Source organism: Barbatula barbatula, assembly GCF_947034865.1.
Source record: "Barbatula barbatula genome assembly, chromosome: 20".
Classification (NCBI taxonomy): Eukaryota; Metazoa; Chordata; class Actinopteri; order Cypriniformes; family Nemacheilidae; genus Barbatula; species Barbatula barbatula.
This window is the reverse complement of record NC_136783.1, coordinates 19,926,869-19,942,162: the sequence shown is the minus strand read 5'-3', so window position 1 is coordinate 19,942,162 and position 15,294 is coordinate 19,926,869. Positions and strand designations below refer to the sequence as shown.

At 40.2% G+C, this 15,294-nt stretch overlaps 1 protein-coding gene across 1 annotated transcript in view; it reads right to left on the bottom strand.

Annotated features, from left to right (window-relative positions):
- The window catches only part of bsnb (bassoon (presynaptic cytomatrix protein) b), an 84,478-nt gene that overhangs the window by 13,059 nt on the left and 56,125 nt on the right, over positions 1-15,294 (bottom strand). Inside the window, exons 4-5 of the mRNA XM_079482913.1 lie at positions 9,167-9,601; positions 2,458-8,529 (exon numbers count right to left, since the gene is read on the bottom strand). Of these exons, the coding sequence (XP_079339039.1) occupies positions 2,458-8,529; positions 9,167-9,601 (6,507 nt within the window). The remainder of the gene's footprint in view (positions 1-2,457; positions 8,530-9,166; positions 9,602-15,294) is intronic.

Below are 15,294 nucleotides of genomic sequence, written 5' to 3'. Positions count from 1 at the left end.
GAAAATGTTAATTTGTATTACTACTACTGATATATTGTCTACCACTGCTTAAGATTTATTAAATTGCATGCTACCAAATGTATATGCAGACAATAAAAAAGTAATAATGATTTCCTCTGAAAATAGTGTGATATAACAGGCAATAAATTATTCTTGATGATAAGTATTTAAGTATTTAGCCTTTTCATTTTTATTGAATATCGTTATATAAATGTTGGGGTATATATATATATATATATATTATATATAATTAAATTAATCTAATGTTTGGAAGACTTTCAATGCATTACAATTCATGCACAAAGTTAAATAGATGAAACATAATGCAGTTTAACCATACAAATATAAATTCCACTGTAAGAAAACGAGTTAATAGAGTTAAAAAATAGTTAATAAAGCTACAAAAAAATCTACAAAAATAATTAATTGGTGAACAATGAATAATGGAATTACAATTCTATTTAGATTTATACGGTACATGCCTTAAATCAGATTAATTCATTTTGTACTGTAAATACAGGTAAACACAGGGATGCACAACGTATTTGATTTTAATATATTACATAAACATATAAAATTGTTGAGAATCCTTAAAAAATGTAGTTGACAAACATACACTGGATGAAAATAGCTTCTTTTTATCTGGTGAGCAATTCTTTGATTGTTTGTCGACAAGCCTGAACCTTATTTAAACAGGAATCAAACTGAGAATGAAAGACTCAGACCTCTCTGACCAGCTGCTGACAAGCCGCTAGACAGAATGGCTGATCCAGAACGCTTACACTTTGCGCCACCCTCTAGCATTTCTAAGACTTTACCAGGTATAGCAGTTTTTGTGTGTGTGTGTGTGTGTGTGTGTGTGTGTGTGTGTGTGTGTGTGCGTGTGCATGTGCATGTGCGTGTGTGCGTGCGTGCGCATACGTGTATGTGAATCTAAACTCTAGACATTTTTTAGAAGTGGGCTAAGTCTGACAAAATACTAGATAAAATACACTAGATATTCACTAATTCTCTAAAAACAAACACATTTTACATGTACTTGTAATCATTAAGAACGGACAGAAATGCAAACATAAAATGTATACGAAGAACTTCTATAAATAAAAAGTAATATGTTGAATACTGTATAATACAGCCGAGATATTATAGTAATAGTTAGTAATAATAATATTTCAATCAAAAATTGAAATGTTGTCGTTTACTTTCCTTGTAACACAAAATGCTAATGTGGTTTTAATACAATGACTTTGTGGTGAGGAAGGCGGGACGAGAGCCATGACGCGGGGCCGGTGGCGTGAGTGATAAGTGCAGCAGCTGTGCACGCACCGGTCCCGCATCTTATCACGGAGGAGATCGGGATCTTAAAAGGACGATCGGCAGGACTGTTGACGAGAGAGGACCGGGCCCGAACATGTGTTTAGTTTGTGTATGTTTTATGGCCGGCAGTCTACCGTGAGGTGGCTGCCGGTTACTTCCGTGTTTATTTAATTAAAGTTTTAGTGTTTGAATGTTCGCCGGTTCCCGCCTCCTTCCTTCCCTTCTAACGAACTTTATTACAGACTTGTTTTGACCCTTGCACTCAACAGTATCAGCTAGAATATAAAAAGTAAAGAAATGTAAAAATTTTAAACTAAAACATAGTTAAAAATATATATTTATAACTAAATAAAATAGAAAAAAATATATAATACAAAAAGCTAGTGAAATCATAAGGTCAACCACGATTTCACAATCAAGTTGTAAACATAAATACAATAACAACACACATGCTTTTAACTCTTGGGTGCTTTGTTAGGGTCTTTTTTCCACAGAAAACAAAAGAAGATATTTTGAAGAATGTTGTTAACTTGCCACTGTTTACTTGCATTGGTTTTGTGTCCATATAATAGAAGTGAATGGGTGCCAGTGCTAATCGTTTACAAACTTTCTTCAAAATATCTTTTGTATTTTACTCACCCTGTAAGAAACTCATACAGGGTGAGTAAATGGTGACAGAATTTTCCTTTTTGGGTGAACTATAACTTTAAGGTGAATCATAAAGTACTGTGTATTAAATCCACATGGGCATTTAATGTTCCATATTTTTAATTGTGGGTAAACTATTCCTTTGGATAAGTGGTTTACATTATTCTACATTTTAATATTAGTTTTCACTTCTCTCTATATCTTTTCCATTTATCTTTCTGTCACCTAATCAAACCACAAATGGTGAATACATTTTTGCAGAATTTTCATTTTTGCGTAAATTAGAAACCTAGCACAAAAACTGAAGGTAAGATTCCAGATTTAATACTAATGATACTACTATTTTTCATATTTACACCATTACAAAGGTATGCATTATGCAGAGAAATTCTACCAGAAAAAAAGGTGCCTTTGGAAAGATAAATGTCTATCCGTTTTAACCAACACAAAAGGTATTGTTAACAAAGACTTATAACAAAAGTGTATCCATACCTGGCTCCCTGGAATGACTTGGTTTTGGTATAGGGAGAACTTGGTTTTGCTAGGGTCCTCGGATGTTGGGCTGAGAGGCTTAGGATCTGACATGGACCTCTGAACGTTCTTTATAGGCCTTGGAACAGTCTGATGTCTCTGGGGTGACTCTGCAGTAAAGGCTTTTTGTTGGGGAGTTACATGTGCCTTGTTAAGTTTCTCACTGGAGGTAAAGGTAGTCTCCAACATACGATGGGGTGACAGTGGAGACACTGGCGAGTATAGCACTTGCGGAGATTTGGGTGGCTGACGTGAAGGAGATTCATGCTGCTGATATCCAATATCTAGTGGGTCTGGCTTTCTTCTTTCAAATTTGGTTTGAGAGGCACCAACTAACTGCAAACTAGTGGAATAGGGACTAACAGTATTTGGAACACTGAGCTGAGGAGCAACCACTCCCTGCGATTGGGCTTCTGGATCAGTTTGACAGGCCAAACTCTCACCTTTATGGGTTCTTTCTGGTGCAGATATGTAGTGAAGGAGTTCAACCTTTGATGTTTCAGCCATGGTAATGTGTATGGCTGGAGATATTCTGCCTAACTGTTCTGATTCAGTCTGGCATGAAAAGTCATTGGTGGTCTGAATGGCAATGCTAGATGTAACTTTAGACGCATCACTCTTAGGGTCTGAACTTGAATCAGAGTGTTTGGAGTATCTTGAGCGCCTGCGTCGTATAGGCTGATTGTCCCACTCACCCTGGTCCTCTTCATCAGTCTGAACACTGCAATCAGCTATTCGCCTGGTTCTACGGCGGCGAGACATGAGTTTGTCCTCATTGTCCTCGTCATCAGTTTGGACACTGCTATCTGCAATTCTCCTGACTGATTCATCCTCCGTCCCATTCCTCAAACGGGGCATTGAGTTTTGTTTCTTCATAATCCGGCCATCTGCCTGATCTTCACTCTTTAGAGACATTTCAGATGCAGAGTTGGGCAAAGGCCTAGTGGACACCACAGCCTGGACCACCTGCCCATCAGCACAAGGTAAGATCTGTACACTCTGGCCCTCTTGTGGAATAATTCTACCATTTTGATCATAAATAATTGAGATGGTTTGAGGTGAAGCTCCACCAACCATAACACCTTGAATGCCACCTTGAGCCGTTGTAGCTGCAGTAGCAGCTGCAGTCTCTGTCGCTGCCGCTTCAATGGCAGCTCTCTTTTGTCTCTTCTGTTCTTCAAGCTGCTGCTGGAGCTGCTGTTGCAGGGACTGAATTTGGTCTAGCTGCATCCTCTGCTGTGCTAGCTGCTCTCTTTGCATCACCAACTGTGTTTCTCTTTCAGCCTGTTGCTGCTGGATAACCTGCTGTTTGATGTTCTGTAGTTCTTGTATCTCTCGCTGCATAAGGATGTGTTCTTTCTCTCTGTGCCTCTGGAGCTCTATGCGGTCCCTCTCCAATTCCTCTTGTAGACGAAGCTGACGAAGTTTCTCCAACTCAACACGTTCTCGCTCTAGATGCAAGAGTTGCTCCTGTTGCAGTCGAATATGTTCCTCTTCTTTTTCTTTCTCAGTAGTGGCAGATGTGGTTACAGTGGTACTGGCAGCAGTATCTGGATAGACTCTCTGTGTCTGTTTTTGTGGCAGTGTTTGAGACTGTGTCTGAGACTGGCATTGAATTTGGGATTGTTCTTGACCTTTGACCAATGATTGCGGTTGGGTCTGTGGTTGGAGTTGTGTTGTGGTACTGGCTGCTGAAATGTGAGCCAAAGGACCCTGTTCATTTGCGACTGATTTACCAGCGACAACACTGGTCAGACCAGCATTTGGGGATGCCGTTGTTGACATACTGCTAGATGTTGCAGGCTTTCCCAGGTAAACTGGAGCATCCTGCTGTGAGATACCAGTAGGTGGTGCATTAACTAAGGAAGTCTCTGGCGCTGTTGCTGAGAAATGGTTTGGTGAAGGATATCTGTAAGGTCCTTGTGAAGTAAGTGGCATTCTTGGGGTTACTTGAGGCAACCTGGTGAGAGTAGCCAATGGAACAGCAGTTACATTGCTTGATGGTCCATATACTCCCCTTAGCATGGGATTGAGAACAGGGGCAGGCTGAGTTGTAATTGGAAGAGTGGAGGCTATTGGGGTGTTGATAGTAGAGTATATCATGCCATCAGCTGTTCTTACTGTTTGGGGATATAATGACCTTAAACTAGCTTGTCTAGCATTTATTAGATTTGTAAGTGTTTGATTGTGCACTGTAGGTCTGCTATCAGGACCATACAACAGGTTGGCTCTGATAGATGCTAGGCCTTGTTGAAGATTAAGTCTACCAACAGGACCACCTCTGCCAGCACCATATTGCAGAAGCTCAGGATTGCTGGTGTAACGGCTACCAAACTGCTCCATGGAATTAAGAGCAGCACACATTCTACTAATCTCCCTGGCCGTAGTGGCACTGTACTGTGCAAGATTGGATTCTTGAAAAACCCCAAGATCACGAGAGGGATAGCCATACTCTGCATTAATATTAGACATTGAACCATATCTTCTTAAAGGTAGTGGTGAAGCTGAATCAACACCTTGATGGCGTAGGTCTGTGTAAGATCCATACTGGGCACCCATTCCCAGATATCCTGCTTCATAGGCCTGATTCATGGTGCTTAAATCTACTGCTAGATCCCCAGGGTCAGTCCTCTGATAATATTGGAGACCTGAACTTGTTAGATTCTCCTCTGACATTGATGGTGGAAGTCGTCCTGGAGGAGGCAAGGTAAAAGATTTGTGTTCATCTGCTCCCTGCATATTTGCTGATTGTTGCCCAGGGGCTTGGGATGCCTCTGTGGAAAAATTTACATCTGTAGGCTTATTTCTCTGAGTGAAAGACCCAGAGCAACTACCAGCAAATGGCAACTTGTAGACAACATCACAGCAAGCTAACTGGTTTTCTGGTTTAATCTGTCCTGTAAGATCCAGCACCTCTAATGATGGTTGGGGCTCCTCTTTTTTAACAAGCTGAGTTACTGTAGCTCCCCGAGCATTACTCTCATCCAACTGTACCATCATTACTTGGGGACTTCCTGTGGATAGATTCATTACAGCGGGCTTGTTCTTTAATTCCAAAGCTGCCCCACCATATATATCATGGCCAAGTGTAGGAGTGCAAGATGAAGAACATGATAATGGTGGTGGAGGAAGTGGAGATATCTTGGAAATGGAACTGACCACTGTTTGTGGGCCTCCACCAATGCTCTGACTGACTACTAAGTCCTTCTTTAATAAAATTGGTTGGACTTGATTAGCTAAGTTGTACCGGGCAAAAGAAGCATTCTGTTGGTGATGCTGGAGCTGTTGCTCAAGAAGCTCTTGTTGTTGCTGAAGCTTTTGTTGCTGCTTTTGAAGCTGCTGTTGTTGAATGCCCAGATTTTCCAGACATGCATCAATTTTTGGAATGGTTGGGTCTGTGATCAGTGGTCTGGTCTGGGTGAGACAAACTGCAGATCCAGCTCCTTGACCGAAGTCAACTCTATTTTGCAATGGATCTCCATAAACAACTGGTTGCATTGGCTGTGATATGAACATTGACGCTGCCACAGTCACACTGACTGTTGTTGGTGTAGTCGCCGTCACTTGAGGTTGTGCTTGAGAATTTAGATTCATAATAAGAGGTTGCACAGCAGTATGACATCTTGGAGGCTTTTCTCCATCAAATGAGTACCTTCGTGTATCAGAAGCCAGTGATGTTAAATCCATACCCTGGTCTGTCATGATGATTGGGGCAGGCTTCATTGGTGCTCTAAGATCCATTATATTACTACCAGTAGCAATAGTTCCATGCTCCACAACTCGTGAGGTGCCAGGTACTGTAGAAATTCTACACAAAGATATGTTACCACTGCTTTGGGAACCAACTGAAGTGGCAGCGTGTGCCCTCTGCACACCATGCTGAGGTGATTGATATTTCTGTGGAGATGTGGGAGATTGTGCTATATGTTCTGTCTGATACATTTTCTGCTGGCCATCTTTTGTTGGTGAGGATAAAGGGGAGGTGGATGAATTCACAGTCATTGGTTTGGTGGGATGACTGCTGGTTTCTGAGGCTAATGTAATTACCATAACAGGGGATTCTTGGGAGGACTGTTGCCTTGCAAGACGTGGAGCTCCAGCTCTTTGATGGATCTGTGAAGTTTGAGTGGGTGCCACTGTGGACGTAGGTGCAGGGGTACGAGAAGGACTTTGTGTGGGAGATGGAGAAGGAGATGTGGTAGGACTTGAGCCTTTGAGATATGAGAACATCTTTGATGTTAGGGAGGATGCCCCAGGATCAGGTACTTGACTCTGTTCAGTCCCCTGAACAGCAGGTTTTCCTTGAGGCTGTGTGGGAGCAGGCTGCCTAACATGGGATTGTGGGGTACCAGCTATATGCCCTATTTTGGAGGATTGGGAGCTTATTCTGCTTTGATTTATTTGTGAATTACTTTGAGTACCATGCACCCTTTGTGTCCCTCTGCCCTCATTTCCAGAGAAAGGGACTGGAGCAGAGACCTGGGTTGGACTTGTGCCTGGACTTAAAGATCCTGTTCCAGAATCTAAATGGTGTTTGCTATCCGGCTGAAGGACTCTTTCATGTTGTCCTTGTCTTTCAGATGCTCGTTGCTGCTGCTTCTGCATCAGTTCTGCCTTTCGCATCATTTCCTCATAAACTTCTTCAGCACTTTTTAATGATTTGTCTGGTGCTGACGGTGACACAGCAGATGTTTTCTCTGTTGGGGAGTACAATGACATAAATGTAGGTAAATTGTATTCACTTCCAGATTTATATAGCTTTGAACCCATTTCAAATCCTTCTGCCTCTGAATCCATGGAGGGAGAGTATTCTGAGCAGGATGATCTATGAAGCTCTTCCATTTCAGCAGCTTGTCTGAGCTCCTCAGTTGGGGATGCATCTTCAATAGGTGATAGGTTACTAGGAGGCGTTTTTGATCTCTCTCTGCGTCTTTGTGCCCTCAGTTCTTCCTTGTCTCTTTTAGTTTTTCTGGCTGTACTGCGAATCCTTTGCTGCTCTAGGTCTCTCATCTTCTCCTGCTCTCTCAGGAGTTCTTCCTCTTCTCGCAGTTCATCTTCTTCTGATGAGTCCTCAATAGTGGGCAATAGTGGACCATGGGATCGATGCCTGGCTTTTCTTTGCTGTTTTGCCTCCTCAAGCCTTTGTCGTCTGCTAGGGCTGCTATCACTATCATCTTCCATTGATGACACAGAGGTGGGAGAAGTGCCGGAGGTATAACTTGGTGTGGTTGCAGGAAGCGTTGAGGAATATTCTCCCCTTGATCTTTCTTCTGGTGATCCAGTAAGGCTTTCCATCTCAAGCTCAGGCTCCCTGAGGTCATGATCTGTGCTGAGTTCCATGTCACGATTGAAGCTATTTGTATTATTTAGCTCTATAGTTTTAAATCTTCTCAGGCCACCTTGTGAGGCCATCATATCATCTGCCTCACTCGAGTACGTGGCATCGGTGGTTTTTGTGTCTTCTTCAAAGCTGCTCGATTGCTGTGTGAGGCGACGTCTCTCCTTCCCTAGCTCTCCGCTGTGTTTATGGGTGCGTTTTGTCTTTGCGTGACCCTCAAAATCTGCCATATCTTCCTCATCTGCACTCATTTCTAGAATCTGTCTCCTCATGAACTCTTCATCTCTTAGCTCTTTTTGTGATTTCTTCTGTCTGGTCGGTAAAGGAGAAAGACCACTTTCGCTGCTGTCTTCCACATAGTCATGTCGCAATTTACAGCTGAGATCATCTGACGCTTCTTCATCGGATTCAAATTCCTGATCCTGTGTTATAGTCAGAGACCGAGGTCTTGTGGAGTCCTTTCCATCACGATGATGGTCAGTAGCTGTATGTGACTCCAACAGAGGTCGCATTGAACTTTCCAGTTTTGTTAATTCTGATGGACTCGGAGGGCTGCGCTGGTCATTGATGCCCCTTTCATTAAGCTTCATGGAGTCCTCTCGAATCAAGCCAGTAATCTCACTCTGAGAGCTGGATATTCCATCTGAGGAATAGCCTGTATCACTCAGGCTCTGCGTGCTTGACTTGTTGGAATCCTGTAAAAAGAGGGAATATTGCATTAGTTTGTGGCTCATATGATAAACAACAATTCAATTCAGAAAATCAAAATCTAGCATTTGAAAATAATGAAGCATAACATACGAAATATGCAAGGGTTTAAACACATTATACAAGCATGCAAAATCTGAGGATGAGGCCAAAACTGATTGAACTAAATCCTAGTACACAATAGTACACGTTATAAATAATATAACATGACAAATATAATTGAATAAACACAGCATGCATTTATAAACAATGACTATGAAATGCTTATTTAAATAGTGTACACTACAATAAATGGAAACATGAAACCGTTTCTCTCCACAAACCATTTCTTTGTAATGGGTGATCAAAAAGTGGTTTACAAATGTAGTTGACTCATCACTGTGCACTTGTTAAGACCAGGCATGAGAAAAAATGATTACAAATGAAGTTGACTCATCACTGCGTACTTGTAACCATCAGACATGGGAAACAGTGAGCAACTGAGATTGTTAGCTGTAGACTGACTTGGACTACAGGTGACATCGGGTAAGTCATTTGAAATATAACATTCCCATCAGGGAATGTTAAAGTGATTGGTTATGAAAGACAAAAACAGGGGTGATGGGGTCACGGAGGGTCACTCACGTCATCTTGTTTAGATTTCTGCATGCCACTACTTCTCTTCTCATCTTTTTTATCTGGTGTTCCCTTTTTAGACGACGCTCTGACGTCTCCCTCTTTTTCTGTTTTGAACACAGCTTGTTTCTTGTTAATGCCATGATCTTGTTTTTGTGTCTCAGCTTTGGTTGCAGAAACTTGTTGTGGGGGGCCTTTGGACTGTGGCGCCCCCTGTTTTGCCGGAGAGAAAGGACCACTTACTTGGGCACCAGCTGGCTTTTGCTGCTGAGGGCCGGTAGATCTCAGCGCAGCTTGCTGATTGGGTCCTCTCGGCTTTTGTCGATTGGCTGGGCCAGTTAGTCGAGGAGATCCAACTGTTGGTGGCACAGGGGGCGGTATATCCCCTAAGCTCCCTGACATTGCTCGCTGAGTCTGGCACGTGAGACACAGCCATTCTTTCTTCTGAAAGTGATAATAAAAACAAGGAATATGTCAAAACAGTGCATTACGGCCAATTATATGACACGATAAAGTTGACAAGGTGATAAATCAATAGACAGATTACATGAGCACAACTTGCTCTCAGTGGCATTTTATCTTTCCCTTAGTTACACTACTATTGTAATTTAAAAGGGATTTGGTCAAGCCGATCAAGCAAGCATAATTGAGTTCTGGCCAAGACTATGACCTTCTCTCAAAAGCATCGCTGACTTCTGAAAGCCCCCGTGTTTAACACGGACAGTTATGTAGCCCAGGAGGAAAAGCAAATTTAAAACAAGGGATGATTCAGCTCAGAGAAGGAGACTTGTCTGTGTTTAAACAAGTCAAGTGTTTAACAAGTCAAGAGAGAATGTAAACATATGTTGGAGTATGAGCCAGATATCAGAAATATATATAAAAAGATGTGCGAGGACATCTAACATCCATGAACAAGCTCCATTATTTATAACAACATTACATGCAAAGATAACGAGATCGCATTAAACAGTTAAACCTGATTGGATTGTTAGAGTTATTAGAAGGGAAAACAATTACATTTTTATGGTAAAACTCACTACAGCAGTGAGGCAGTAACACTTTTATCACTGAGAACAGTCAGAATATAGTGGGAAATAACACATCAATATAATGAACCTCTTTTTAACAGCTATGGGTATACAAATCATTTTCCAATGTTTGTTTTATACTCTTTGTTTTAAACACAAAGGCATGCTCTTAGTGTAAATATCCTCTCCAAGTAAGTCCTCTCCAAGATTATTTGCGAACAATAAATAAACAAACAAACAAAAGTTATAAATATAGGTATAAATCAGAGTGCATTTTCCATTTAATGTCCCTGTTGCTTCTGGATTGCAAAAGTGATGGCAGAAGGTTTGCAAATATGGTAGTAGTAGACTGTTTGCCTTACAAGGATTTCTTTATATTCATTGGCTGAGGTGTGGTTGACATGCACTACACGCCCCTTTGGATAAAATTCTGATCCGTGCAACACTGAGAGATTAAAACAATGATGTATCCAGCATACACAAACATGCACATCCTGATGATTGACAGATATTCCTCATCAATGCAAAAGTGAAAAAATGGATGTCACCAGCTTATGGAGACGGTACACAGAGCCCACACATGAAAGATTCTATGATCTGTGATGTCCTGCATCGATTCCTTAATAGTCTATGACATTTTCCATCGATTTTATTATCTAGCCGGCAAAACTCTTAAAAGTCAAATCACTTGTGTAATTCATGTACCTGGTACAAACAGTTATCAGTAAAGTGGGTAAACATGAACAAAAGTAACATCTTTATATAACAAGATCAGACATTTCATTAAATCTGGTCAAAATCCCCAAAACCAAACTATTGGTTAGAGGATAAAAAAGCTTTTGCAGTGAACATCCAGCTGTGTTTTTAAACAAAATTCAGATGAAATGTAAGTGCACAGCTTTGCTTGACTGCAAGAGCGGGTGAGGCTGAATTCTTGGGAGAGGATGAGAAGAGGAAAGGTTGCCATGCGAGACTGATGCCTTTTCTTTTTCATTCTACGTCCCCCTAGAGCTCCACGCTGAAGCTAAATATAAACAGGTGCGGCGTTCACTCAACGCTTGTGCAAAGCTCACAAAAACGCTCTGCCATCTGTGCCTTTCTGCTTTTTATATGACGTTGTGTGTCAGTGTTGTTATATGCAAGGTTTTTTAGCATAGGGAACAAAGTAGAGGAAACGTTTCTGTCGGGGAGAGAAAGGCAAAACTGTAGATGTTGCAATTTGTGCTAATGTGTTAATGTGGGTTTTATCCTCAAATACATAAACAAAAAAGTAAATCACACCACCATAGGCAGTATTTAATAACAACACAATATATCATCGCTGGGAGATAAAAATCTACATTCTTCATGAGTTTTATTATTATAACAGGTCACACTTCATGTTAGTTGCTGGACCTCAAACTATATTACAATAAACAGTTCTATTTATTGTATACTTATTAAAGATTTAATTATATAAAATAATAACATTATTTGCATGTAGAACAATTCTCCACCTTCTCCACCAAAACATAAATACATTTTGATTTTTACATATTTTGTTTCTGCAACCGATAAGAAAGAAAATGATGAGATCTCGTGTTATATCTTAATGTCTCATAGACAATGACATTAAAGTCATTCGGGAGAGATCTCAATAATGTCACAAACTGAGCATTTAGATTAGCTAAACCTGCAATTTAAAGTCAATATTATTGAAGATCTCAATATGAACTCAAACATCATCATCCAATTTACTGATATTTCGCATTGATGAAAAGTTATCATATATACAGTAATACAATACCACGAAAGCTTAGTATTCATAGAAAATCCTTTAATTTTAAGGCTATAAGAGATGATTTGTAACATAATGAAATATATTCTGATCTTTTAGAAACAACAACTGTTTGCTCACATTATGTGGATAATTAGGATTAGCTATAATTGCAAACCTGTGACTCGGTCTGGGTGCAATTTTCACTCCATGTTTTTTTGGTACCCATGAAACATCTGCAGTCAGGTCTGGCTCACACCTAAACTCTGAACGGATGGAAATGTGTTTTCATTTACATCTCGAAATTTTATAAATAATTTGGTTCGATAGCCTTGCTTTGCATGCGTCAAACCATTATGAACATGAGACGCACAGTAGGAACAACCTCCTAAAGACTGCAGACAGTCTCCCAAACAAACGAAAACATCTTTGTCATCGGTTACAGAAATAAAGCCAAGGCTCAGCATATCAAACGCAGAGAGCGAGGTGGACAGAATGAAAACTAGGATGCCAAAGTGTTAGCGAAGCAGTTTAGTCATTTAATCTCAGTAGCGTGTGGCGGAGAAATGCTCGTACGTTACAGATTTACTTTTAGATATTGTGGGTGTGAAACTGGCTTTCGTAAAAACTTTGTGTAAAACTGTGCGGCTCAAAGCAGAATTCAGATTTAAGTCTGGTTGATTATTTTTCCTATAAAAATATTATGCAGGGATGGCTTTAGTTTGACTGCGTATTGATTTTTATCACAGAATGATAGGAAAGTATTGTGTCTCACTTCCTTGGCATCTATATACACACATTTTAAAAGCAATGAAATGAGGAAATCTTCACAGATGGTTCGGCTTCTCACGCAGGGTTTCATAGCGACATCCAAGTGGCTCGAGACAGCACTCGTGTCAGCCTTACAATGCGAAGGATTTACATAACGGACATTTACATTTTACATTTAGACTTACAAAGAGTTCGGGGAGCAATAAGCGATATGAAAATGAAAATACTTGAAGGACAGCTGAATGAGAGTATAAAGGAAGTCATCTCATGGCTCACAGTGTTCGTCATTGATAGTGCTTAATAATAATAGTCATATAACATTAAACCAATGCACATGGACAACCAGGACACACACACACAAAACCATCCGAATGCCAAATGGAAAAGTATTTCCTGTTAAGTTTAAATTCTGTTTTGCGGTTCGACATTTAAATGAGAATAACAGAACAGAAGGTTTAACCTTTTTGTTTCATGACTGCTCTGCTCAGGGATGACATTCTTTCTGAACAAACAGAGCCATCTACAGTTCAGCACCTTATATCAGCTAATCTCTGTAAAAGTAAAATAACAAGAGACAAAGTCTTATATTTGTCATAATGGCCTCTTGCCATCTCTTGCTTCTACATCATAGTTATAAAAAGTCACCGGACCGACAGAAAATGACAATAATCAGGGATGTTTATGGTGCATTCAAATAAGATAAACAACCGACAAATGCACTTTTATTTTTACATTTAATCTTATTGAACAATTGTGAAATATTCCAGTCATTTTTATCTGAGTCGCATGAATGTTTTTCATGAATGAAAGAGACGCAGCTCACAAAGGTAGTGTACACTTTAGTGTACAAGAGTGAAATGTAGTAAAAATCGTACACATAGTAATATATATGTAGATAAAACACTATAGTGTTTTTGAGCACAGTGAATATTAGAGTAAACTTCACTATCTACCGTTTATCGATTCACTACAGTTGAAAAATACAAACCATTCATCATTTATTCACCAGTTTCTTTCAAAATCTGTATATAACTTGCAACACAAAGAAGATAATTTGAGAAATGTATTAGTGGTTTTGTGTTCATACAGTGGAATTATATGGGAACCAACATTGTTTAGACACCAACATTCTACGAAATAACCTTTCTGTGTTTGCAGAACAAGGAAAGTCATACAGGTTTTGGCGAGTAAATGATGAAAGAATTTACATTTTTGGGGAACCATCCCTTTAATACTATAGAATATACTAGAGACCACTGCAGTAATGACTACATTACACTACGGCATACTACAATGTACAAATTTGTACTATTGGTAAATATTACAGTATTTTTTCATGTGGGGTGGTCTTGTAAAACAAACGATCAAGTTTTCTTACTGCTTATTTAATCTACCTTGAAAACAATAACCAACCACAACCCGTCTCTAGAACAGTACACCTGCCCTTTCATTGCTAGAATAATCGAAGGCGTCGCTCCGCAGGTTACAGGAGGAAAAAGGTCAGTGGATTGATCCGCACAGTAAGTTCTGCTGACTTACTTTCTGACCAGACACATGCGCTTCACCCTGAGCGGTGGTCATATGACACAACAGGTGTGTGTTCACGTGTATGCATGTACACTCCAGGGACACAGTGTAACGATGTGTACCATGTGACGTGTTACATCTCACCGTGTTATCCCATGTGAATGTTACGTTTACAAAGACAGTGGTCTTTGACTATACTACTGATAACATACGTCCAAAGAAAAATCACAGATACAATCGCTTTAATTGTTTCTTACAATATAATTGGGGGTAAAACATACAATAAAAAAAGACTTAAAAATAAAGGTGCTTCAAAGGGTTCTTCGATGCCATATCATTATTTTTAAGTGAGTGGACGCCTTAAAGTGGCAGCTATTTCATTGTGGAGAAGAGAACATTACATTTTACGAGATAAAATCTAATTCTAGGTCTAACAGCCGTATTAAAGAATGAAAGTGTGTTCAATGAACTGACACAAGGAAACCCGAGCTCTGCCTCACCGCGGTTCCCCCGTTTTCCCTGAGGAGGGCACCAGAGAGAGCGTAAAGCTCCACATATTTGATCCCCTCCACACTGGGGCACAGGTGCAACCACATGCCCGTACTCGACGTCCACTCTCTTTCTCCGTTCTGCCAGTACATCCATACGTCTGTTGACACAAACAGCCACATGCGTATGCTTGCCACTCACGTCACGGCAGGACGCTTCCTTCCCCGCTGACAGCCCATTGGGCACAGGTACTCATGCTGAGACAGGAAATGTCAACGCTCATTAACTCATTAAGACACACCCACTCGACACTGCCTCCACATCACATCCCTGACCGACGGATTCCCATCAGCCTGCATATACGCTCCCAACATTTAGTTTTACTTTTTCAATCAGCTCTGACATTTAAATAACTGAAATTTAAAATGTTTTGCTGCAAAACCAAATACAGATCGACAGATAAACAACATGATAAGATGGAAAAACATTTGATAGAAAAATAGAAGAAGTGATAGAAAGAACGACAGATAGAATGGCGGATACAAAGAAAGGATGAAAAAAGTTTA